Here is a 27,458-nt window from a genome sequence, read left to right as displayed (position 1 = left end):
ACAACGATTGCTCTTGTGTGAAAGCACAGGAGCAATAGTCGATGGGATGGTTGTGGAGCGCTTATGTGGTGCCGACGGTCTCATGGGAGACTCAATGAGATCACATGACCTATCTGAAGAGACGTTTAGGTAGAAATATAACCAAAGTAATGCTAGCCAACAAGCCGCCATGTATACTGGGGGCTAGCTACTTAAGGAAAAAGTGTGTGAGTATGTATGTATGCATGCATATAATTTTTTTTTTTACGGGAATGGCTCTTTAAAGTAACTACGCAAAAGAAAATAACGGCACATAGGCAGATTGCAAGTTGTAGGGTTTTATTTTAAATAACCTACACTCAATATAATGGCAATTCATGATAAAAATAGAAGATAGGAGGGGAAATGTCCAAAAAAAGAAAAAAAAAAAAAAAAAAGGAGTCTTCTGAACACTTGCTTTTTATATTTAAAAACAAAAAAAAATTAAAATATTAAAAAGCGTTCTAGGCAAAACAAAACAAAAGTGTCACAAAAATTTGTTTACAGGGCATTATTATGTTTTTTTAAAGCAATCAGCACAAAAACTCACCAATCTTTTGCAATTGATTTTACAAACATGAGGAAGTCCATAGTGTAAATCGCATTCAAGTAAATTTTTTTTGACATTTTATCGTTTTCTCAACCACCATTCCTTCCAGGAAACCGAATGATCTTTAATAGTTAATCAAGTCTTGCCGTTGACCCTCAGCCCCTCAAAAACAGGCTGCCGAATGACATTCATAAAGCTAAAAACTTGGAGTACCACATAAAACAAAGAGGGACTGCCGCTTAAGTGAGGCGCTGCCGTTCAGTCTGACAATGGGGTTTTTCTTATATAAAAAGGTTACAACAAGTTTGGTCTTCATTGCACTTCTAGAAAGTTACTCTTCACATTAAATTAAATTCCGTGGTAAAATCTGCTGAAATGAAAAGAATTTAAAATGTCCCTACAATTGTACAACTGGTAGATTTTTTTTTTTTTCTCTTAGAAGATAAAAAGGATTAAATACTTGAAGTAATAGTACAATAGATAAGATTGGGCAAAGAAAGCAAAAAAATTCACATTAATACAAAATAAAAATTCAGAAAAACCTCCCCCCCGCCCCTTTCAGAAAACTGAGAAATCTGAGAAAAAAGAAAATCACATTTGATGCAACTTTTCAAAACCAAACAATTACGATCGGCTTGAATAAAGTTTCACGTTTACTGGGAAAAAAAAACAGGAGTCAAACTGACCCCCTCAGCTGCCAGACAATAGGCCCCTCTCTCTTCAGTGTAACCAGGGGGGGTAAGGGGATATGTTCAGATGAAAGGGAAGGGTTAAGTTTATATTTTCTATTAAAATAGAAGTTATTGAAAAAAAAAAAAAAACTGTAAAAACACACAGGATATTTTCTTAATTCTATAATACAGACTTTTTTGAAAAGCGGATTTTTTTTTATGCCTGGTGAAAACCTCCCATCTTAAAACACATAAAAACAACGTTTTTTAAATCACAATTTTAGATATCCCATTTTGTACATATGTATATACTACTTGTCCATGGGACAATACTAACGGCAGCATGGAGATTATAGTAGCCAATGTTTAGCGAGCAGGCTTTAGCCTTGGTGGGGTTTTTGTTTCCCATGTCTTTTTTTTTTTGTCCCCCATTAATCTGCTGCATATCCCCTTCCCGTCATATAATAAAAGTTGATAAAGGTAAGGCTCACAGCTCTCTAGAAAAAAATCCCTTTCTGAGGTGACATCCAGGCTTAAAATAAAATAATTAAAAACAAATTATAAAACAAACATTGTCTCTCGCACTCATTAAAATGCAAAGTCCTCGTCTGCCATATCGATAGCCCATGCAAACTTCTCTCTCTGAGTTTTGTTGTAGATTTTCTCAATAGGAACGCCAAACTTTTTACACCTGTCGTGGATAAAAACAAATAAAGTTAAACACAAAAGGTTACAATAAAAAACTACATTCTAAGGCCTCATGTCCACGGGGAAAAGAAGAATTAAAATCCGCAGCGGATTTTAACTCTTCTCCTGCATGCGGATCCGCACCCCATAGGGATGCATTGACCACCCGCGGGTAGATAAATACCCGCCGATGGTCAATAAAAGTGAATTTAAAAAAATGGACATGCTCCATTTTCGTGCGGGTCTCCCGTGGGGACGGCTCCCACAGGCTTCTACTGAAGCCTATGGAAGCCGTCCGGATCCGCGGGAGACCTAAAATAAGAATTAACTTACCTGCAGCGGACCGCGCAGATCCTCCCTTCTTCGCGGCCGGATCTTCTTTCTTCGGCCCGGCGGATGCGCGCAGCATGCCGCCACCGTGCCGAGCAAATCCGCCGGCCGAAGAAAGAAGATCCGGCCGCGGAGAAGAGAAGATCTGCACGGACCCCTGCGGGTAAGTTCATTCTTATTTTCAGCGCTCATGACCGCGGGGCAGGAGGGACCCGCTACGGATTCTCCATGGAGAATTCGAAGCGGGCCAGATTTTCCCCGTGGACATGAGGCCTAAGTCACAAGAACTAGAATGACATGACCATAACCTCAGATCACTGCTTCTCCATAGTGCTGGTACCCCAATGCTTGGTCAGTTTTGCTCCCTTTATAAAAGCAGGTCGCAAAAGACCCTTGGTGTTACTTTGTATTGGCAGACCTATTCGAGTCTCACAGAGCGCAGACCTAAGGGGGTTTTCCAGGACTGCGCTAACCACAGTGACAGCAGTCCTGGGAATCAGACGATTAGCAGAGATCCAAGCGGCGGGTCCCCACCAATCAATAGGGAGGAGGGAAGGGTGTGTGTGGCAGAAAATCCCTTTATAAAAGGAGGCTGATCCCTTAATTTAGTTCTTTAGGATAGGTAATCAATATCAGATGGCCGGGGTCTGACTACTGACACCCCTGCCAATCAGCTATTTGAAGGAGCTGCAGCATTGCTATCTGTTCATTGTATACCAGGGAGCATACTGTTCATTTTGTAACAGCAGTGCCTGGTATTGCAGTGCCACAGTCTCGTCATGCAACTGAGATGCTGGGGTCACCCCACCGATAGGATAGCCTAAAAAGGACAAGCCATCCATATTTAAAGTACTGGGCAAAACCTTTATGATTATAGTCCGCATAATACAACATTCTTACCAGGCTACAGAGATTCTTGGGTCCAAGTAATTAAGTTTGGAGGTTCCAAGAGCAATTTGTTTGTTCTCTTCCCTATCTGTTGCTTGAACCTCCAACTTCATCAGCTGCTCCTCTATCCTTTGTACGGCTTTCTTCTTGCTTTCAACAAGCCTGCATAAAGGAAGACGAAAGGTTAGCTTGAAGAGCATGAAACCCCTTCCATTAACACTGTATAGAAATCACAGAGCATTTTATGGAAACATTCATGCAGTGGCTGAACACCCACACTGATCGCATCCATCTAGAATCATGCCGGTTCAGAGCTGGGCCTTTTAAGGGTGCTTTCAGATGTGCAGACTATTTCCACAAGATGAAGCTTAATCTGCAGCTGCGTGTCTACATGCAGATTGGGGCATCACATTTTCTGCATCTTTCAGTGTCTCTTGTGGAAATATTCTGCTAGTCTGAAAGTGCCCTAATGAGCCGCACACCTTAATCAAGACAGGATGATGTAAATGATATAGGGTCTCATTCATGCCAGCAAAAGTCTTAAATTGAAAAAAGTTACAATTTGATATTCGAAAGATAAAGAATACAATGAATAAAGTTTTAATTTACTATCAGATGCTGAACAAAAAAAAAAACAAAAAAACTTGACATACTTTTTGGTCTTCTCATCACGCTTGACCTTGGCATCTGCTTTGGCGCTTTTAAGCTCGCGGCGTGCATCTGCTAGTTGATCCTTTTTGGCATCAATCTAATGCAAATAAAAACAATATACGTATATACACAATCTATATCCACACCATGTGTAAATATGTCCCATCCAGGCGATGAACATTGTAGCAATATATGTTAATTAGGGAGCTCATACCTTGGTCTGCAAATTCAACATTGATTTCTCAAAAGTCTTAGGAGGAGCACGTTGATGGTTACACAAAATAGCCACAGCTCTATTCGCACGATTGTAAGACAATATTTTGGCAGGAACATTATCATCGGCTGCAGACAAAAACACAAAAAAAAACTTAAAAACACTAATATTTGCAAGCGCAAAAATCATTGGTTCTATTTGAATAACTGAAGACTGATCTATAGACGTTTGTGGTCTGTTTGGCAGTTTGTTCCTTCTCTCATTTAGGAAAAACAAAAGTGCAGATTAAGGGTCCTTTTAGAGAAGCAGGTTATCGTTTGAACCAGCGACTTCATGGCTTACTTGTTCCTCATGTAGCCGGTTTAGACAGGCAAATGCATCGTTGGCTCCTTCAAAAGGAGAAACATTCAGTCGCTGAATAAGCGAATACAGAGACTGAACGAATGCTGTTTAAACTGTAACAAGTGAACGAGCCAACGATGGGTTTTATGCCGGCATGGAATGACGAATGAAAAGCGAACAATTCTCATTTGTCGGCTTGTGTTCAGACCGAACGCTTCTCGTTCACTTTCACCCATTTGTCATTTAGGGAGAACAGAAAAGCTCAGGGTGCTTTTAGACCAAGCATTCATTGTTCAGAGGAATGGGAACAAAAGTTGATATATCATGGAAACCATGTCAACCACAGACCAAAATGATCTCCGTTGGACACATTAAAGTCTATGATTCTAGTCAAGATTCCATCTGAATGCAATTTTTGAGGATTGACAGAATTCCGACAAGTACACAGTGGAAACTGTGTGAAAAAACAAACTAATGGTGTCATAACTGTCTATACCATCAGATGGGTACACTTTAAACATAGGCATCTACAAGATAAAGGGACAACCTAGTGAGTATCCACCAAGTTGCTTCCTCAGTTGTCAGAAGCCTTAGGCCGAGCTCACATGACCATTTCGTTACAGTGTATTGCATGCGGAATAGGCTCTACCAATAGACCATAGGCACCAAGAGACATTGCAGCATGTTCTATCATGGTACTCATTATGCATGTATATATTCCAAGATAGTACATGGCTATGGGTGGGTCGCAGCAAGTACGCAGTGCAATTACGTACTTGCCACGCATATTCCTCTCGCAGGCCGCAAAGTATGGTTGTACGAACCCGACCTTGCACTGTATACTAAACTTGACACTTAAGGTAGCTTTACACAGGATGATTGTTGCCTGAAATAGCAATTTTCGGTAATCGTTGTATATCGTGTACACTCAGCCACCGTCAGGGCACAGAGTGAGAAACTGCTCAGTAGTCGCTTTGTTTCAGCTTAACGAAACGACTAGTGAGCACCATCACGCTAAATGTAAACATGAGTTGTTCAATCTTTGAATGACTGCTTGTCACAGTGAATGGAGGCCGGAGGAGATCGTTGGGGCGCTCCGCTTTCATTCACGGAACGACTAATCGCCCCTGTATGAAAGTTGTTGGAAAGACTGTCCTGTGTGAATGTACTAGGCCATTTTAAGGACTTCACTACCACAAATATCAAGAAGTCACGTCAAGTTGTAAATTCCTTCTCTGAACACAAGTTTTACACTTACGGTTGGTAAGTTCATTCAGCTGCTGCTGCAGGGTGATGGAGGCGTTGTATGTTCTGAACACTTTGGCTGTTAGTCCATCCATGAGATCTTGAAGATGCTTGTTTAGAATAGTTGTCTGAAAAAAAAAAAAAGGGGGTTGTTTTTTTTTCCTCAAGGAAGAAATATTTCGAAACGCCTTTTCAAAAATTAACATTTTTACAGAAAAAAGGAGAAATGGATACAAACACTGCGTGCTTGACCCAAATCTGTGCCTTCTCACATCTACAACAGATTCATCCTGGTCTTTAAAGGCATGACAGAACACACACTTACATTAAGCCTGTCGAACAAGTCATCTTCTGGTTGTTTGTTCTCCATGAAAAGCTGCAGGTTCTTGAAGACCTGTTACCGAACCATATGACAAGTGTGAAGCAGGAGGCATAATGATCTGGTCATACAAATGTACACTACAAAACACTAGTACATACCCTCTTCTCCACAGGCACCTTATTGTAGTAACGGATGGAATCTTTACCCGGGAAGTCAAACTCTACCACGTACTCTTGTCCATCCATTTCTGGGTAAAGTTTTATGTGTTCTACTCTCAAAGAGCAGCAACCCACTGTGTCCGCGGTTTCTCCTTCTTCCTTTTCATTACCAGCTCTCAAAGCCAGCTAGATATACAAAAAGGTGGATGTATGAGCATAGATTACAGCAGGCAATAGAAGAACAAAACACGAGCTGTCCTCTTAGGCCCAAGGCCAACATGCAGATTTGATTTAATAAAACCGAGTGGCTCTCCCGCACGGGAGATCCGCAGCTCTAGTCGCCCGTAGAAAACAATGGAGTGTCCACAATTGAATTAAACCCCGTGGATTTGATTTTTAGGCGCTTTGCGGATGCCCTGCGCGTATCTAAAATTGCAGCATGCTCTATTATATTGAAACCTCCCAATCTGCGATCACCAGCAAGCGATAAAAAAATAAAATCATTTTTAAAGATGATCCACGGTGCATCCGCATTGAAAATCCATGTGTGCCGTGGACATTGGGCCTTAGAATGAACCTGACTAATCAGTCCGTTGCAAGTTAAAAAAGAGGCATTGTCATCTAAGGCAAAGGCTAAGATGGCAATACCACTCTTACATGGCAGTTGAGAGTATGGAAACAGCCGAGTGGGCTCTAATATGCAGTTTCTATACTCCTGACTACCCCCAACCACAGCATACAGCTGGGCTGGGGGAACCCAGTTCTTGACATAGGTATGGGTGGACCCACATCTATGGTACAGTATATTCTTTAAACAAACCAGGAACCATTCTGAATGCATATATTGTCTTGTCAGATTTGACAGCACCAGTACTCTCACCTTATCTATGAAGTACAGTGCAACAGATCGCTGACGGGCCTTCATCTCCTTGGATTTCCAGTCTTCCCGGTATGTGTTTCGGATCTTCTCAACACATTTCTTGAGCCTACGAGCCGTCTCATATTTCTGCCAATCTTTCTCTCCCTGATAAAAAGGAGGAACACACTGGATTAGAAAATACAAGGCATTGAGGACAAAATATACCTAAAACAGGAAGCGGCATTACTGTGATCCCCCACCAACTAGGAGGACAACTGAAGCAAACGTATTCATAAGTATTAAATGCTTATATATAAGCACAGATGGGCACAAAAAGTAAGAGACACTAAATGAGCGCAACAGGATTCACCAAGGGGTGACTACAGTAATAGGAAAAACTGGTCATGTTGTTATTACACACTGCGGCGATCATAAAAACAACAGATTATATACAGAATACACAGATTTATAAAAGCGCCACACTTACCTTAATACGGGAACTAGGGTTCAGCATTATGTATTTGATGGATCCCTGAATGTTCTCCGTCCAGGACACTAACCAGGTGACCTTATTGTCGTGTCGAATCTCTTTCCACTTGTGACCGGAAGGAGGAGTGGGAACCTTGGAGTCTCTAAATTAGACAAGAAGTTTATTGAGACCCTAATAGCACCAAGTTCATTGGAGACCATTAAAAGGGGGGTTTTGGAAAATGGTCCAAGCACATTATGTATCGTCTCCCAAATACTTCAGTAATTTGCTGCTTTTCTCAGAGTCTGCAGGCATGTGCAGTTACATCATGATGTTCAGGTCTGTGGCAGTTTCCTGCAGTCACAGCCTACATTTCCTATTCTGCACAGCGCTGGCTTAGTCAAACAAAGTCCTTCCAATACACCCGCTTGGTAACAGACACTGCCCACCCACTCCACTACTCAGCCGAGCGAAGGAAAAGTCATAGAGGTGCAGTAAAGGTTGTGAATGTATGGAGCAAACTTCATGTGTTTGAACCGAGCATAGTCAGAGGATGGTTGAAAGGCTACACAGAGCCTGCCGGAAGGGCACACAATCACGTACAACACGTCAGCAGAAGGTCTTGGTGGCACCACATGACCTGCGATGTGATCGGGTGACCCATAGAGATCTTGAACTTCTAGAATATTGCATTGTGGCTGGGCTTAAGATGCAAATGTAAGTTCACTGGTCCCAGAAAGCCCCTTTAACATTCTGCTTCATAAAGGTGTAGTTAAGTAGTTATTCTACGAAGCCAGAACATTAGATATTACACTCTTCAGTGCTTAAAGGCATTGTCAGAATATCAAAAAATCATTCCCTATACAGATCCAACCTTGCTAAAAAATAACAAAAAAAAATAACGAAGAGCTCCCATTCTGGGCGCTACGATGCCAGAAGTTCAGAACGCCAACACTGCTGCGGTGAGGTAACATTCAGTGACGTCACCCTCCATAATACCAGTCGAGATCGATGGGGCCGCAGTGCTGGATCATGGGGGCTGAGAATAATTTAGCACCGGTGGACCTGTACAGGAATGTTGACCAGTAACCGGACAACTTATTTTATTGCTAAACTTGAATTGGTTTCCCTGGCACTTCAGTACTCTGCACCAGTCTGCATGGTCCCCCATTCTTCATTACGTACTTGCTGCAGTTAATGATGATGTCCTCCGGCCTGATTCTCCTCTTTAGCTTGCCCATTTTTGGATGGTTTCCTCTTCCTCTAAACAAGCCAGGGGGTTCTATCCTGAAGTTTGCAATCCTTTCTTTATGGTTGTCCATAACACAAAAGCCGTATTCTGCAACCAATCGCTCATTCTCCAGTTTGATTTTCTGCAAGACATTTGAGAAGGATATAATAATTATTCTGTAAAGAGCATAAAAAAAAAAACTAAAAAAAAACCTAAAATCACAGGGGTTGTCAAATTTTTAAGAACGAGTCTACTCCCATTTTAAATGTTTTGGTGTTCCAGCAGCGCCAACTCACTCCCAGAAGCTCCTACAGTGATGTCCTTACATTCATTGGTCAGGCCACCACTGTAACCAATTACCAGTCAAGAGAACTTGACAGTAGCTTCCAGGGGCTCAGGGGAAGAAAAAAAAAACACAAAAAACGAACTGCTATTTCTTTGGTCATTACCATCTCACCAGAGAAATTTTTTTGGTTTCATAAAAGCGGTCAGTCGTATATAACTCCAAAATGGTACCAATAGAAACTACAGGACGTCTCGCAAAAGAACAAGCCCTCACACAACTAGGGCGACAGAAAACGTTACGGCTGTCTGAAGATGGCAGAAATAATTTTATTCCAGAAATTTTATTTTTTAAATGTAGTGCAGTAAATCAGATTGACCTGTAGAATAAAGTGATTTTTGCTGTAATGTGTACTATGCAGAAACAAGACCGCTCCCCCAAAGATGGCGGAATTGTTTTTTTTCTTACTTTCACTCGAGATTTTTGTAACGCTTTTCAGCACATTATGTGGTACATTAAATATTGCCATTGAAAAATACAACTCATCCCACAAAAAACAAGCCCTCAGACAGCGACATCGATTGATAAATAAGAGTAATGATTTTTTGAAAGTGGGGAGGAAAAGCCTAAATAAATTGAAAGGAGAGGAAAAAGAACAAAAGGCCCTGCCCTTAAGGAGTTAAATAACATCCAACACCCTTGCAAAATCAAAATGCGTGAGAGATTGGAGGATACTTGAGGCAAACTAAACAATAGGTTCTTTTACATGGGCCAATGATCAAAAAGGGAAGTGCCTCTGATCATCTACCAGTATTAAGGCCCATTTAGACGGGACGAATGTCGGGCAAATGATGCCCAAAACTCATCCCTGTGTGCCCTCGCTCCTGTGCTCTTGCACGGGAGTCAGTATCTCCAGCTCGCTCACAGAGCAACCAGCAGGAAATTTCACTCCTCGCACTCCCCTGCCCCTCTCCATTGCCTTAACAAAGCACCCGTTCAGTACTGAACGATCAGCTCATCGCCCATAGTTCATGCTGCATAAACGATGGACGATGAGCAGATCGCCGAGTGTAAATAGCAGCCGTGTAGTACTGAACGGCCGCCATGTTGGGTCAATGGAGAGAAGTGGGGGAGAGCAAGGAGAGAAATCTCCACCGGCCTCCACGAGTCAGCAATATTAGCTTCAGCAGCACAGGAGGCAGTATGTGTGGGGACAAGTGTCAGGGATCCTTTGCCTAAATGGTCCATTAAGGTTTCGCTAATTAGCTGATAAAACTAGCAAAAGCTTGTTTGTTGGGCGATTTTTTTCCCTGGGGCACCATAAATCTGTTGTCAGCTGTGTAAACAGTGATGTGCTGCCAACAATGGAACTGTATGTGCCCAAGTAATGGAGACAACAATCACACGGGAATATACAGTAGGCAGCCGATTGTTCAGCTCCATTTATATAAAGCAAATGCCAATCAAGTTACAAAAAAAAATGCTCATTACTGGCACACCAACTGCCAGTGTCAAGACATGCCAATAAACCAATTGCAGTTTATTAACGGTGCAGAGTTTACACCCTACAGAATGGCGCTTTGATCGCCCCTTTCACCTTAAGAGGCTGCAGGAAAATCTGGTGCATTTCCTATAGGCAAAAGTCGAGAAAGCGAAGTCTAAGAGTGGCTTTAAACGCGACGACTGTTGGGCACAAAAGTGCCTAAAAGTTGCCCCAAAAACAGTGAATGGAGGTGGAGCGCACCAAAGATTTGCCGCCTCCATTCTCTTTGAACAGGCAGTGATCCAAAAGGCCAGCAACTTGCTATTTATATGAAGTAACTAGAAACTAAGCCGTTTCTCAGTATCCTGATGGGTTCTTGGTTTAAAACAGGACAGCTATTGGTCAAAATTGCTTGCTTGAGCGATTTTTCGACCGATAGCTGGTCCGTGTAATACCGCGCTAAAAGTAGACAGCACTTTTAAAACTGTTACAATACCAGTTTCTCCTCCTTGGTCATCTGCTTCCTGGCCTCGGACTGGGCTTTGAAGTAGCTGCTCATCTCGGTGAAGTCGCACTTGCTCAGGCCAGTGATGAGATTTCGTTCATCAGCAGTCATTTCCTGAAAAAAATTTGGTTTGGGAAAATCAGAGCTAGAATAGATGAATATGAAACCGCAAAAATAAAAGAAAAGCATTCATTAACTTACCTTCTTCCAGTCTTTAAAGAAGTTTTTCCTGAAGATGTCCTTTGTAGTGTATTCATGGTCCAACATTTTTGCAAAGAATGTGGCTACTTCTTCGGCTTTGGGACTGAGCTTCACGGTTTTACCTGCAGTCAACAAAACGTGTTCTTTTGGACTTTTTGGATATTTTTTACTCAAAACATCTTCACCTTTGAACCCCGATTATACAGTTTTATGTAGATTTTAATTTAGAAATTGAAAGCCAGATGCCCATCTCTTCAAAAGCAGCTGATCCTAGCCATGAATGTCACAGTCGTTCAAACTCCCTCTATCCTTCGACAATACAGGTAGATGGGTAATAAAATACTCTGATGTAGGGAAGTAACTTGATTGTGGTGATGGCATAAAATATCTAAAAAGGGCCATTTACCCATGCCATCCACAGGGGTATCTGGCTGTGACTAACAGCTGACCACCTGCTGCAACAGCAGGCGGAGGAGGAAAAAGAAAAGATAATGAGAACACTGATCCCCGCTGTTAACAACCCCTTACATGCAGCGATAAATGTTACCAGGTCTGCATGGCCAGTGATCGCTATAAATCAGCAATAATGCATATTATCAGAGCGATCATAGCACTGCAGGTTCAAGTCCTCTGCAGGGGCGTGAAAAAACAGGAATCGTTTAAAAAAAAAAAAAAAAAAGAAAAAGAAAAAAAAAAGCCACCCATTTTTGGCGTGCTTTTTGTTAAGTCATCAAAAACCAAAAATGTTGGTATTACATAACGACCCATAAAATAAAACGACATATACTTTTTACCCTGCACAAAACAATGTTACCCATTTACAGCAATAAGCAAGTAAACATATTAGAAGATCATTATCTAGCACTCCTGGACCAATGAAAGGACTAAGCAATGTAAACGAACATGGAGTATAAAGTCTTGCTCGTCAAAGAACAATCATTACCATCATAATAAAATTTCACATTTTCTGGGAGAGGCTCATAGGGCGGTGCAAATACAGGGCCTTTGTGTTCCAGGAATTTCCATTTGACACCATCAGTATGACGCTCCTCTTCCCACCTGTGAGCAGAAAACATAACAAATAGCTGATGAGTAAAGTAGGACATACCAGCAGAGAAAACATACAAAATGCAGAAGCAGGTTCCATTGATACCATTTCCATTTTTCCTCTTCCTCCTTCTTCACCTTTTTCTTTTTGCCTTCTACCACTTGGCCTTTATCTTTGCCCTTTGTTTTCTTAGGTTTGACATCCTAGAAGCAATTCAGTCAATGAAAATAAAGACATGGCTCATCCCTAAAAGCTTTATCATAAGACATGCGGGTTACTTACCGGCACTTCCTCTTGTTTTCGTTTTTTGGCTTTTTTAACATCTTCTGTTTTTATTTTTTTGGGCTTGTAATCAGAGCTGCAAAGGGAGATGAGTGATTTAGAGAATGGTGGATTTTGAGAATGTGTATACCTAACCCTACACAAACGCTATGAGCACGCTCCCTTCTCCCCACATACTCTTCGTCATCCCGGGATCTCTTCAGTGCCTTGTTCTGCTCTTTAGGAGACAAAGTGTAGCCGTCGTCTTCGGGCTCATCCTTAATATGGTGAGGACTGGTAAAGAAAGTAATATGGTGAATATAGAGGTACAATGACCTTGTATTACCACATATAACCAGATACAAGGCATCAGGTAAGTCAACTCTTCAAAACCTCTTCCCGGCATCTGCCATACATGTGTGCTGGATGTCGGCGTTGCTGTACAGAGTGGGCTTGGGAGCAGAGCCTATTCTATACTCAGCTGACGCCGGGCCACAAGGATCAAAGAACTTTAATCTTAACAGTTAATCCTTTAGAGGTCACTGTCCGTTCTGATGGCAGCATTAAAATGGCTCGAGTGGGGAAGCTCCCTCTGTCACCTGAATGACTTGCCCCCAACAAGAATGTGGGTTACTGTTCAGTTAATGAGGCTGCCTGGGGCCTTGTGAAGGCCCTCAGGCCTGCCATGAATGGCTTCCTATTAAGCCTTGCCTGTGAAGTATTGCAGTATATTATATATGTTATCAGACAAGCGCTAGCTCAAATCCCCATTGGGGACAAAAACAAGGTGTGAATGTAAGATTACTCATTTTTTCCTAAATAGTAAAAAAGCTTTATCCCAGTCCAATAAAAATGTGGATCCCCAGGTCTTTAAAAGTGCAGTTTATTAAATTATATAACTTATTCTGCACACACATTGACCGCTGTGAGCAAACAAAAAAAAAAAAAAAAAACACACAACCCAAAACGGCAGAAGTGCACTTTTTTTGGCATCCCGCCTCCAAGAGAGAGAAAACATTGAATAAAAAGCAGGCAAAAAGCTGTATATTCTCCAACCTGGTACCAATAAAAACTGCAGGTCACCCTACTAAGAAATTGTAGATTTTTTTTTTCTAATTCAGCGGACCATTGAAGGGGTGGTCCACCTCTGCAAGCAGTCTAGGCTCTCTCCCTGCCACTTCAGCTTAAAAAAAAAACAAACAAAAAAAAACAAAACGCCCTTGCACCCTTCCAGCAATAGCCACTGGAGACCTCAAGTGTTCCACCTACAATGTGGCTGCACCACACTCAGGACAGCACATGCACAGGTAGTCATTCCTGGCCAAGAGGGGGTCACAGTGACGTCAAGCAGCATAAAAAGGGGTCTTTAGTTGAAGCAGCAAAAAGAGAGCCTGGACTGCTTGCAGAGGTTGGCAGCCCATCAAATGGTCCGCCAACAGACCGAGGCCCGCAGTGTTGTACGCATACGCCCATGTGAACGAGCTCTTAGTTGGACCATTTTGTAGACTGCATCCAACAATCAGCCTTTCAGCTGTGAGATGACTTGTCAGCAACAAGATTTTGAAAACAGAAACTAATAACGTACATTAGAAGGATATAAAAAAGGCCACTGCAATGGGGAGAATGCCCAACGATGGATAATAAATGGGTTTTGTGCACGGACTAACCTTGGATAAGTTCAGGGAGAAATCCAAAAAATACTAATAAGTCCAACATGAAAACGTGGAAAGTATCTAAATAGGCAGTCCTGTTAATCCAGTTCAATGTAACAATATAATAATCATCATCTTTATTTGTATAGCGCCAACATATTCCACAGCACTTACAAGACGGGGGAAATAAAAAATGTATTAATAAAGTGCCTATTTTTATAATTTCCACATTTTCTGCTGTTGGACTCATTTGCATTTTTTGAAAGTACACTAGAAAGTTGCTTATGCTTTTGTTTCTGTTCCCGCAAGTCACGACTCATCAGGATACAGTTATGTAAAAGGGTTGGTTTTATCATACGCTGGTATATTACACAGTCAGCCATGTTTAGCAGCAAAGAGGACTCAATCGTAAAAAATCACAGAATCCCCTCTTTAGTTCTCATCTTACCTGGAGAAACCGTTTTCTTTCTTAACTTTGGCGCTGTCGCCAGAAGATTTGAGCTGCAAGACAAAATACACTGAATGAATGAATGCTACATCAGGAGCAGCACAGGAGATCTCCTGAACTAAGCGGTCACCAATAGCATGTCACGCACCCTTTCCTCCTTCCTCTTCTCTTTATCCTTCTCCCGATGTTTCTCTTTATGCTTTTCCCCATCTTTACGCTTCTCCCCATCTTTATCCCGATGCTTTTCTCCATCTTTGTGCTTCTCACCGTCCTTCTCCCGATGTTTCTCCCCATCCTTCTCTCGATGCTTCTCCCCATCCTTCTCCCGGTGTTTCTCCCCATCCTTTTCTCTATGCTTCTCACCGTCCTTCTCCCGGTGTTTCTCCCCATCTTTGTGTTTGTCCTTGTGTTTCTTCTCGGAAGGATCTTTGTGTTCACTAAAGGTGAAAAGACAAAATATCATCACATTCTAGTTTATAATGTATAAAAATAAGACTGAAATACATAAGGCTGAAGATGGTTATATACTATCAGTGATAGCAGACCACCCGGCTATTAACAAGGGGGAAGTGGGGTGGAATGGTCTCGCTCTCCATCCTATCCTACTGCAAGTGCTGTGGCTCTGCCTGCTCCCAGCTGGGTGGTGATCCCACTATGAGCAGGCATAGGTCTTGCTCTTTAAAGAGGTTTTCCAGGATTTTACCATTGATGGTCAATTCTCAGGTTGGGTCATCAATAGTAGATTGGCAGCATGATGCACTTTGGTATCGCAGCCTGATTAGTAGATCCGGCCCCCTGTCAATGCAGCAGGACCGGACGTGGTAATTGGGGTCAGAGAAGGAAGTCTAATAAGTGGCTTTTCTCCCATTGAAATCAGCATCTGCATATAGCACCAAGATCACAATGCCCATAGTTTCTAGGAGCAGAGATTACTGGACCTCAGACCCTAAAATGATGGGCAGCGCAGACAAGTTGGAAAGCACAAGGCAATGCCAAAAGAACTGCAAAGGCTTCATTTAGTGGTCGCCAACCTCACATCATAAAAGACTCCCAAGTACCAAAGCACAACCCCAGATACGATGTACGTGAAGATAGATGTTCAACACTAGTGACATTTCCAGGAACCATGGACTAACCTGTTGTTGTGCTTGGACTTTTCCCGATCCTTGTCCTTCTTATGTTCTTTGTGACGATGCTCCTTGTCCTTCTTATGTTTATGAGAATCTGAAACAAAAACAGGAAATTATAAAACTGCAGAGACATTTATGTAGCCATAAGCAGTAGATTCTGTCTATGCTGCCAACTAGAGTGATGGAAAGATCCTACTAACACGGCCCGCATGATGAAGATGATGGAAGCTGGTACTCAATATGCAATTGTCAGATATCTAAAGGCTATGGACATCTTTGGGGGTGGGGGTCTTTTTTTTCCTTAAATGCATGCATTTTGGGCTGTCAGTCATTTTTGCAATAGGGCTTAATTGCTGCACCATTGATCTTCTGCAGTTTGTGCATATCACTGTATATAGACACTGCAGTCTAAGTCTCAATAAGGGCCATCAGTGAGGCCGGACTGACCGCTTAGAGTACCTTTACACCGAGCCGGAATCTGAACAATGTCGTTTAGTATAAACGCATATCCCGACTGAACAACAAACGAGAATTTGTTCTCATGCAGAAAACCGAACTGTTCAGTCCATGTGAACAGGCAGTTTACACTTATGAACGACTACCTGGTTATAATAGAGGCGAGCAGACTGGAATGATCCCCAACTCGCCCCACCTCCATTCACTAGTGATGACCGCTCCTGTGTAAAAGCACAGGGGTGATCATTGCTGGGACAACCTGTTGGGCATCTGCACCTAGCAAGGTCGCCCGTGTAAAAGGGCCCCAAGTTGCTCAAATACAAATAACTGACTTTACAACAGACAGCTTTTGATCAACAAGTGACTATTTCTTTTTAGGGGAGCTGACCAGAAACTATTAATGAGTAAATTAGCCTTGTTTACATAATAGTTTGCAAAGTTCCCTTTTTTGAGCAGTTATTCAGTAGTCCATGTGCAGCCACCCCATTGGGGTGATTTTTAGATGGAAAGATTTTTATTTTTTACAATTATTTATTTAAATGAAAAAGGAAATAAAAGAAAACAAGACTGTGGCGGCAGAAATGGATCCGTTTCACATGGAAGGTTAAAATAGAGTTTAAATGGTAGTGTGAATCCACCCCTATTGCTGCACGTGAGAACCAATTATGGCAACACCTGAGACATTACGTACTGCGCCCGGAACACAGCAGGGAAGCCCTGGTCAGGAACCATTTAATAGCAGGACAGAAGCCATCCCAAGTGAAGGTTCCCTTGCAGAAGGCGGCACTATATTGGCACACATTAAACATACGGCATCAGATTATTTAACTCCTTTCAGGATCAGAGTTTTTGTTTTCGCGTTCTCGTGTTCCAAGAGCTACCACTTATTTTCCCGTTGGCATAGCTGTATGAGGGCTTGTTTTTTGTGGATTTATAATCTTTGTATTATTTTAACGTACCATATAATGTATTTAAACCAGCATTTTTTAAATGTCCAGTTTTGGGGTGTTTTACAGCGTTTCTGGTACAAAAAAAAAAAAAAAAAAGGACATAAGCCTTGTTTTGTTTCAGTATGATTGCAGCAATACCAAAATAGTTTTGTTTTTTCTTTTAACAATTGCTTCATACGTTACCAAATTCTGAGATCCATAATTTTTTCTTCATCAATTGGGCTCTGTGAGGGTCTCATTTTCCCAGGAAAGGTTGAAATTCTTATTAGTACCATTTTTGGGTTACATACATCTCTTAACTTTTAGAATGGTAGAGTTGGAAGGGACCTCCACGGTTCTAGAGCCCAACCCCCTGCTCAGTGCAGGATTCACTAAATCATCCCAGACAGATCTGTTCAGCCTTTGTTTGAAGGCTTTCATTGAAGGAGGATTCTCCACCTCCCGTGGCAACCTGTTCCGCTCATTGAGGACCTCCCTCTCTAATATCTAATTCATGTCTCCTCTCTTTCAGTTTCATCCCATTGTTTCTAGTCTTTCCTTGTACAAATCAGAATAGGGCTGATCCCTCTGCACTGTGCAGCCCTCCAGATATTTGTAGACAGCCGTTAAAGGGGTTGTCCCGCGCCGAAACGGGGGTTTTTTTTTTTCAACCCCCCCTCCCCAGTCGGCGCGAGACAACCCCGATGCAGGGAGGTAAAGAAAGCTTACCAGAGCGCTTACCTTAATCCCCGCGCTCCGGTGACTTCAATACTTACCGCTGAAGATGGCCGCCGGCATCCTCTGTCTCCGTGGACCGCAGCTCTTCTGTGCGGTCCATTGCCAATTCCAGCCTCCTGATTGGCTGGAATCGGCACGTGACGGGGCGGAGCTACACGGAGCCTGCATTCTGCACGAGCGGCTCCATAGAAGACTGCAGAAGACCCGGACTGCGCAAGCGCGGCTAATTTGGCCATCGGAGGGCGAAAATTAGTCGGCACCATGGAGACGAGGACGCCAGCAACGGAGCAGGTAAGTATAAAACTTTTTATAACTTCTGTATGGCTCATAATTAATGCACAATGTATATTACAAAGTGCATTATTATGGCCATACAGAAGTGTATAGACCCACTTGCTGCCGCGGGACAACCCCTTTAAGTCTCCTCTCAGCCTTCTTGTTTGTAAGCTAAACATTCCCAGATCCTTTAACCGTTCCTCATAGGACATGATTTGCAGACTGCAAGTTCTGGCATTTAATACTTTTGCTTTAACAGCCTTCACCATGTGAGGTAAATAGAGATATTTTAATAATTCAGTCTTTTACAGACATGGAAATACCAATTTGGGCATTTTCAATTTCTTTTGAAATTTTTAATAGAAAAAAAAATGAATGTTTTTTCTAAAAAATTATTTTTTTTGCAGTTTTTTTAAAACAAACTTTTTTTTTGCATTTTTATTTTAGTCTTCACAGGGGACTTAAGCTTACGATCATTTGTACTATATTGCAATACTTTATCAATATTGCACTATGTAGTGATTTTTAATGTTGTCTATGAAGCCTTTAATGGGAATCCATACACAACAATCCTGGGAGTCTTCATTAGGCTCCAGGCAGTCATACTAGCCCATTGGCCCTCAGTGACCATGTCATGGGAAGATGGTAATTGGGTGCTCCTCTCTAGCCGACTGTTTACACAGAAGTAGTTAAGGTTGACAAACTTTCGCCATGACGAGTTGGAAGGTCACTATTTATAGCAGCTTGCATATATCCACAGAGAGAATACTAGTTGACATAGTAGTGTCACATAACAAGACCGGCCCAACACACCGGCAGGTTGAAACAGTTATGGGCACTTTTCTACAGACCTAATAATTAACCGTCTTTGTATATTCCTGGTTCCAATGAAGTTTCTACATTATATAGTAAGATTTCAGTGCAAGAAAGTCCACTAATGATAACCGACATCATAATCGAGTCGTTGGGATCATATCCAGTCATGTTGGAGGGAAAAATGGTGGACAAAGATTCCACGTTCTAGTGTTGGGAGACAGTCAGTCTTTACTGCAAGAAGAAGTGGCTGGAAATTCCAGAGGTGTAGAGAGCAGTAGACTCCCGACACAGCTGCACCAGTCAACCGCAAACGTTTGTTACTAAAGCCAATAGTTGCAACGAGTTACAATACTTGCAATAAAATACCAGGAAAATTAAATATATAACCCTATCCGATAAGAGGCGATCTACGGAGATATAGCTGCTGCGGTTTATTAACATGCACACTACTCCTACGTGATGTGTGTAACAGAGCAGGATCTGCAGTTCTGTGCACGGTCTGTAGAACACAGAGCAGCAGCAAGGCTCCTCCCTCTAGTTCTGAGAGAATTGAGAATCAGATGTACACCTTTCAGAGGAAAATGCAGCATATAAAACATAATGACCAGAAGTAGTGTCACTCAGATCATTACATATGCCCATTTTCTTGTTTCCAATACATTGACTTTGAGAATTGATTGACAAGCACCATTTTCACAAGATAATTGATGCCATTCACTTCATCTGTCCAGTGGTTTAATGTCAGGGCTCCAATAAGATTTTTAGCATTTTCCAAAAAGAATCTACACCCCTAAATGTATAACAGTGGAACAATTTGTAAGCAGTGATCAGAGAGAATCCAATGACCCATCCACATTCATAAAAAGAGTTAAATAGTCAACATTTTCTCCCCCCCCCCCCCCACTACCTATATTCACCTGGGTTAATAGAATTGGCTTGATAGCTCCCAATATTCGGCACCCAGGAGGGATTATATTGTAGTTCATACCAAATCAACATTGATTGTGTCACACAGGTCCCCATTGTCTGGTCCAAATTACTTCTGTATTATTTTCAACGCCTTACGAGATCTAGAGAATTTACAAAGGGCCTGTGTGTCTAATCAGGATGACAACATCTGCTCTTACATGATATTATTGGTAAGGCTAACTGGAAGAAGAAGAAACTAAAGTTAAAACGGTCACCGATTTTTTAAAAGACTCCTGCTTGTGTTTATGTGATAGAAGAGTGCAAATCACTACCCAAAATGGCTTTTTTAATGTGCTGAAAAGTCCCTCTAAACTGCTGGTCCTAGGAGTGTCTCTTGTTGTCCACTACCTGTTAATCAATCTGTTACTAGACATGGACAAGTGGGGGAGACTGTTCCCATGCTGCCCACAGACGTCTATGGAGAGGCCAGGACAGGTTAAGGATGCTACAGAGCGACAAAGGCCCAATGTCCACGGGCGGATTTGATTTGCGGTAACCATGCGGGAGATCTGCAAATCAAGCGCCCATAGGAATGCATTAGCGTCCGCAGGACAGTAAAAAGCATGTGAATGCGTTTTTTCCCCCTGGAGAGCGGAATGCACGCACCGGAAGAAACCGCAGCATGCTCCAATTTTCTGCAGATCCCGTGTGGCTGACTTCCACTGAAGTCAATGGAAGCCGTCCGATGGACCGCCCATAGCTGTCACTGTGGACAGGCCACGGATCTGCAGGAAAGCAGATTTGAAAAAAGAGAACGCATTGCCCATGTGCTAAGCGGCGCGCCCAGACACATCCGCCGTGCTGAAGAAAGAAGATCCGTCCGGCTCAGAGGAGACCCACGCTGGATCCGGAGAGGTAAGAAATCATCTTTTCCTCTTCATGTCCGCAGGCACACATGGATACCACTGTGGGATTAAGCAGTGTAATCCGTGCACGTGGACATTGGGCCTCTTAAAGACGTGCGGTAATGGCTAACAGCAAGTGATTTACTGTTTTACAGCTACTGAAATCACATCTATACTGTGCAGTACTGCTGTACACGGTCATCTATGATGCAGTTATATCTGTGTGTTACCAAGAGTTAGGGAAGCAGTTTTCCCCATATGCAGTGTATAGAACTATCAAAGCAGCAGGCTCCTGGCATCAGCTCAAGGTAAAAGCAAAAAAAATTAAGAAATTAATGAAAAATACAGGATACAAGCCATATAATGGCCACATACAGTGTCATACCTCAAACACATAACAGCTTATTCAAAAAGTCTGGTATAGTCACATGGCGGTATTCTGATGTGGAATCTACATGGAATCTGTTGCTTCTGCAACCATGGAGTACCCAATTACTGTCAATGAGAAAACGCACTATAGGCTATATGTTGCAGACTTTCTTCTGCACGGATATGACCATTGGAAAAGGGTTAACCTGTGTGCAAATCCAGATATTTAAGGGTATGTCTATGAATTACTGCCAGTTTTTGAGGCGGATAAAAGACCCCAGAGATCTGAAACGTGTCAACGTGTTTTTTTTCTTCTTCTTAATCTATGGATTTAGACATTATAATTTTTAGTCTTGCTTGAACAAAGTTTGGATTTTGAAGACTTCTGGATGTCGTTACCCGAGGACCAGCTTGGCTTTCCCCTTCTCTGCCCTTGCTATTGTCCATGCTGGTTTAAATGCCCGTTAATGGTGAGCTGATTCTTATTTTTTCCCCACTTATTGGCTGCAGTGCCTGCGACATCCAGTAAACGTGGAGCAGCTGTTCGAGACAGTGGGGAGCGGCGAGTATGTGCTTAGTTAGGTTAGTGCATAGGAAGCGGATGTTACTCAGAACACCTTTAACGGGTACCTGCACTTACAGAAAGCTTTTGACACGTCAGAAGTTCTGATCAATGAGGATCCCGCTGATTGCTAAAATAAGGGGACTGCAGCCCTTCTCCGAGCACTGTGCTCCCCCAGCTATGTTTGCTCCCTAACGGCACCATAATTTAATTTATGGTGCAGTAAGTAGGTGACTGGTTCCCTTTAAATTATGGCAATACTTTGGCACTGGACTACTCTGAGGTGCTTCTAGATAGCTAACTCACTCATTCACTAGTTAGAGGTAACATGGCCCATGGCAATTTTAGTATTCTGAGTATATGTATATATAGGGTTGCCAAGTTAAAGGGGTTTTCCAGAAGCTAAAAAGTTAACGACTGGCACACTGGTTCCTGTAGTGCTTTCACATACAAAAGTCGATAGGCTATGTGACTGGGGCTAGTTTTTGGGAAGGTGAAATATACGAGACAGAGACGTCTTTAGTCTCCATCCCGGTCAGTCTTTTGCACTGGATAGAGGAGCTCTGAGGACATGCATCATGGAGCCCAAGGCTCACAGACAGACATTGGGAGAAAAAGGCTATTCCGTCTAGTAGGATTCTATAGAAAGTCTACTTTAGCACAAATTGCTGAAAAAGTCACTGCTGGCTTTTAGAAAGGTGTCAGAGTGCCCATACTGCCCCTGCCAAAAGTGCCTAAAATTGACATGCGAGCATCAGAAGTAGACCTGGAGCAATGGAAGAAGGTGGTCTACACTGATGAACCACATATCCTTTTACATCATGGGGGTGTGAGCAACACTTACCTGAGGAAGATGCACTATGGGAAGAAGACAAGCCTACAGAGACAATATGATGCTCTGGGTAACCTTGAGTCTTGGCATTCATGGGATGCCACCTTGACCCGTACCATCTACCTAGCCATTGTACAGGCCAAGTATACTCCTTCATGGCAACATATTCCTTACTGTAGTGACCTTCCGCAGCAGAATTTGCCCTGCCACATGGAAAAAAGTGTTCACGAACAGACGAGGAACATGACAACAGTTCAAGATGATGACTTGGCCTCCGAATTCCTCAGATCTCAATCCAATCAAGCATCTATGAGATGTGCTGGAAAAACAAGTCTGATCCGTGAAGGCCACACCTCACAGTTTATAGGACTTAAGGAACCAGCTGCTAATGTCTGTGTCGGATGCTACTGGACATCTTTGTATACCTTCAATGAAATGTCAACCTCGCTTTATACGAACTGCCCTTGAAGCTGCCAATAAGGACGACTAAACCAGGAATCAAATTGCTGTGCATTAACCAGTGATCGATAGGAGATACAAGACTCAAGTTACATCTTGTATGAACATGAAGGTTCTCAGTGGGTTAACTAAAGGTGAGTCACTGCTTGTAGATTAAGAAACGCGATAATGAATATTCTCATTATAATTAACAAGAGCAAATGAGATTTCTTACGTCATCCCTGAAGCCCATCACCAGACAGGCTGCTTCACCACAGCAATTGTGCAACGTGCCAATATCTGAAGCTCCATACTATTGATCAGCCGACGTCCACCGCTCAAGACGCCGGCCGATCAACGCCAAAATACATGGGGTTCGGAGCAGAGGCTGCTGCTACCGACAGCTGGAAAGCCCCTTTAACTGGTGGTCTGTCCTCTATTGATAGTCCTGACGGCAACAGAAGACCAGCAGCTGCCTGACCTATGGTATGGTGTCTACTGACACACTCGCCACTAAAAGGAAGATAGAACAATACCTCTGCAGCGCCACCCATTGGATGGCAGCATTCCTGCAGATCAATGTCCGACCCTTTATATAGGTCTTTGAAACAATGATTGGGAATTGAAATCCAAGCCAGAATCCATACACAAACAGCCGTTTCGGGGTGTTTGCCCCTCATCAGTGTACAGTAGGATCCTGGCTTGGCCTATGATGTGGGTCGGGAAGGGTATCTCTCCTTAAGGAGAGCACCTATAAAGGTGAGTGAGGAGACTTATAAGGCCATGCACGCTCCTCTGGGAAATACATGCAAATAAGGAAGATGGAACAATTAGACACCTATTGATAAGGGAAACATATGTAGCACCCATAGGCCATAAAGTCATGGTCCAATGCCCCTTTTTATATAAGCAGATGCTCGTTTCAGCAAGCGTGTGACTTCACTGCTAATTGATTCCCAGTTGTTCAAGCCTGCGCTGAATATTTAGACAGGCAGATCGCTGAGAATTGTTCACTTTTCATTCTGTGCTTCACATTCCTAAGTAAATACTGAGCAGGAAGCATTTAGATGCAAGGAGAAGTGAGCGAGCTGCTGCTGATCTATGTACATAACGACTGCGAACTGAACTACTTTACTAGGCTTTTTCAATATTAAGAGGAGTTTTGGGGGCTTTAACTACTGATGACCTACCCGCTGTCATCAATAGTTGATCAGCAGGAGCCCGACGCCGCTCGAGATCCCAGCTGATTATCAGGCCCGTCATCAGTGCAGCGGGCTGGTCATCGTCATCTGGGTTGGAGCCGGAAGTATAATACCCAGTAAAATCAATTGGAGCGAAGCCAACTATTACACTTCCGATTCCGACCCCAGCGCAGAGCCAGAAGGACCCCCGCCGATCAACTACTTATCAATATCAGATCCGTGGGGGCCAAAGCTCAAGACCTAATATGCTGAAAGAGAGGCCAATTTTTAACCCTTTCCCTCCACCTTGGGGTCATTCTTACACATTCTAATCACCAGAAGTCCTTCAGTCTACGGACCACTAAAACGGTGAGCGTCCCCAATTTCATGAGTCAAGGCAGGTTTGCACATTATCAGAGTGATCTACTAACCCTTTAAGGTCCGTAATAGATTCAATTCAACTTGAGGCAGTTTAAAACTGTGGAACAAATATGCCCCGTGGTTCTCAAAGGGTTAAAAGGTTTTTACATGACAAAAGAAAAAACCCAAACATTTTTGAGCCAATGAAAAAAAAAGAAAGACCGCATCCTGATCTGCTCCAGTGAAGCCCCATCCAGCCAACTGCTAGGAACCCAGATGAAGCCGACACATTCTGCCATAGCCGATCAAGCTTCTGATTGGTTATGGCAGAATCACTGCTGAAGCCTGTGATTGGCTGCACAACGAACAGCACGTGACTGCCAGCTTCCGTGTGCTGGGCAGGGAGTTCCTGAAGTAGGCGTGTTATGTGACTTCTCCGTATTTAATACATTTGTAAACCAGTAAAAGTTTTTTGAAGCACTGAACAACCCATTAAGTGCCAGTTCACACTATCAATTTTTGTTTGTCTACCTGTTCCGCTGTTGGCGCAGCTAAATGGAAAGAACACCGAAGTGAAAAAAAAAAAACAAAACAGAAGCAAATTGATAATTTTCCGGTTTTCTTTAACATGGTTGTCAATGGGGAAAAAACAGAAAAGAAAAGCAAAAAAAAAAAAGCACAGCAGCCTGCACTTTTGTAAGGCTGGGTTCACACAGGGTGGAATTTCCATGCGGAATCTTAAAGGAGATGTCCCGAGGCAGCAAGTGGGTCTATACACTTCTGTATGGCCATAATAATGCACTTTGTAATGTACATTGTGCATTAATTATGAGCCATACAGAAGTTATAAAAAGTTTTATACTTACCTGCTCCGTTGCTGGCGTCCTCGTCTCCATGGTGCCGACTAATTTTCGCCCTCCGATGGCCAAATTAGCCGCGCTTGCGCAGTCCGGGTCTTCTCCTCTTCTCTATGGGGCTCCGTGTAGCTCCGTGTAGCTCCGCCCCGTCACGTGCCGATTCCAGCCAATCAGGAGGCTGGAATCGGCAGTGGACCGCACAGAAGAGCTGCGGTCCACGGAGGCAGAGGATCCCGGCGGCCATCTTCAGCAGGTGAGTATGAAGACGCCGGACCGCCGGGATTCAGGTAAGCGCTGTGCGGGTGGTTTTTTTAACCCCTGCATCGGGGTTGTCTCGCGCCGAACGGGGGGGGGGTTTAAAAAAAAAAAAACCCGTTTCGGCGCGGGACATCTCCTTTAAGACTAAGCAGCAACATGGACGAGAGTTCCAAAAATCTCCTCCACACGCTGCAGACACTCCGCTGTGGCCAAGCCATGCTGAAACTGACATGCCGCGTGGAATTCAAAGCCGCAGCATGTCGATTGTATCGCAGTTTCCGCGGCGGCTATCTTCTATGGGGAGAGACGGCCGCAGCGGAATAAGTTGCTTTCAAAACCGGAGCCAAATGTCTCTGAACTTCAGCTGCGGAAACCGTGTGGAATTTCCATGCGGACCGGCTGCAGACATTCCGCCCCGTGTGAACCCAGCCGAACGGCGATGGAAAAGTCACAAAACGGATTGAAACTGAAGGTCTTTGGTCTCAATGCATATGTGTGGGCGCAAAAACTGAAGCATTTTCTTCCCATTTAGCTGGAAGAGCTTAGATAGAAACCAAAAACGCTAGTGTGAACTGAGCCCAACGGTACTTTTACACGAGAGGACTGTGGGGTGTGTAAGTGCCCAACAGCCGCACCATAAGGCGCTTTCAGACGCGACAATTTCACTGGTCAACAAAACAAAAGGTTTTTTTTTCTGTATCAGGTTTGAAAACAGGCTGATTCAACTAATTTTGGGGTGCTGAATAGAGATGAGTGAACGTACTCGGTAAGGGCGATTTCGCAATCGAGCACCGCGATTTTCGAGTACTTCACTACTCGGGTGAAAAGTACTCGGGTGCGCTGTGGGTGAGCAGGGGAGAGAGAGAGAGAGGGCTCCCCCTGTTCCCCGCTGCTGCCCCCACTGCCCTCTGCAACCCCCGCCCCACAGCGCCCCCGAGTACTTTTCACCCGAGTAGTGAAGTACTCGAAAATCGCGGTGCTCGATTGCGAAATCGGCCTTACCGAGTACGTTCGCTCATCTCTAGTGCTGAATTCAGTGGAAGAATTCTGTCTATCATGTCACATTTATGAGATACATAGCACTATTACACAGACAATAATACAGTATTGCCAAATATTGTCTGGTTTTAAATACAAAAAAAAAAAAAACACTCAGAACTAAATAATGTTTTTCTGGTAATGCATTTGTGAATGAAACAAACAAAAAACCCCCGATATGTTGAGGTAAGACTGAAGAGAAGGGCTTCATGCAGATTACAAACACTAAACAGCAGTACAGATAGGCTCATGTCGGTGACCTTCCTGCTCAACTACATTGTTCTGCCATCTAGTGACCATTTTTAGAACTTCATCCACTGTGTATTACATTCAAATAAAGAGTTTAGCTTAGTCACTGATTCAATTTTATATAAATTCACCAGAAAATGAGCAAACACACAAAAACCTTTAAAAAAACAAACCTAAATTACATAAAAACCTTACGTGATACATCATTTCTAAAGGTAAATTCGGATTCTACACCCAAAAATCCATAACAATTGATATATCGCACACCAGATGGAAAAATGCTGTTGAGCAGTGTTATTGTTCAACAAGCATCGCTCAGTCTAAATGTTCGCTTTTTGTTTGTCGTTCATTTTAGGCAATCGCAAAAACCCCCGTTGGCTCGTTCGGTCCTTCATATTTGTTGTATAAGCAAATAAGAGGGACTGAACAATTCTCGTTTGGATGAGCCAACGATGTAAACCGTCTAGAAAGACCCAAAGGCTTCTGCCCGACTATTGTTCCTGTGAATGGAGGCGGGGTGGTCGGGGATCGCTAGAACTGCCCGCCTCCATTGCCCCGTTTACATGGGCCAACAGGGACCTAACTTTTAGTCTGGTTAAAAACCGAGCAAGTTTGAGAGCAAGCGATTTGTCCTTCAAG

The 27,458-nt window shown here is 43.0% G+C and overlaps 1 protein-coding gene across 1 annotated transcript; it reads right to left on the bottom strand.

Annotated features, from left to right (window-relative positions):
* Window positions 1-301: 301 nt before the first annotated feature.
* Window positions 302-19,876, bottom strand: TOP1 (DNA topoisomerase I). Its single transcript, XM_066587556.1, has 20 exons — window positions 19,779-19,876; window positions 15,653-15,740; window positions 14,665-14,953; window positions 14,517-14,569; window positions 12,615-12,710; window positions 12,438-12,513; window positions 12,261-12,358; window positions 12,051-12,166; window positions 11,108-11,229; window positions 10,898-11,020; window positions 8,590-8,777; window positions 7,423-7,567; window positions 6,957-7,100; window positions 6,077-6,262; window positions 5,922-5,990; window positions 5,610-5,724; window positions 4,010-4,137; window positions 3,798-3,892; window positions 3,157-3,306; window positions 302-1,930 (listed from the first exon to the last, which is right to left on the bottom strand). The coding sequence occupies exons 1-20, from the start codon at window positions 19,858-19,860 to the stop codon at window positions 1,828-1,830; spliced, it is 2,466 nt and encodes an 821-aa protein (XP_066443653.1). The 5' UTR covers window positions 19,861-19,876; the 3' UTR covers window positions 302-1,827.
* Window positions 19,877-27,458: the final 7,582 nt, after the last annotated feature.

This window comes from Eleutherodactylus coqui, chromosome 13, assembly GCF_035609145.1.
Source record: "Eleutherodactylus coqui strain aEleCoq1 chromosome 13, aEleCoq1.hap1, whole genome shotgun sequence".
NCBI lineage: Eukaryota > Metazoa > Chordata > Amphibia > Anura > Eleutherodactylidae > Eleutherodactylus > Eleutherodactylus coqui.
The sequence above is the reverse complement of the archived record's forward strand: the minus strand, read 5'-3'. Positions and strand labels throughout refer to the sequence as shown.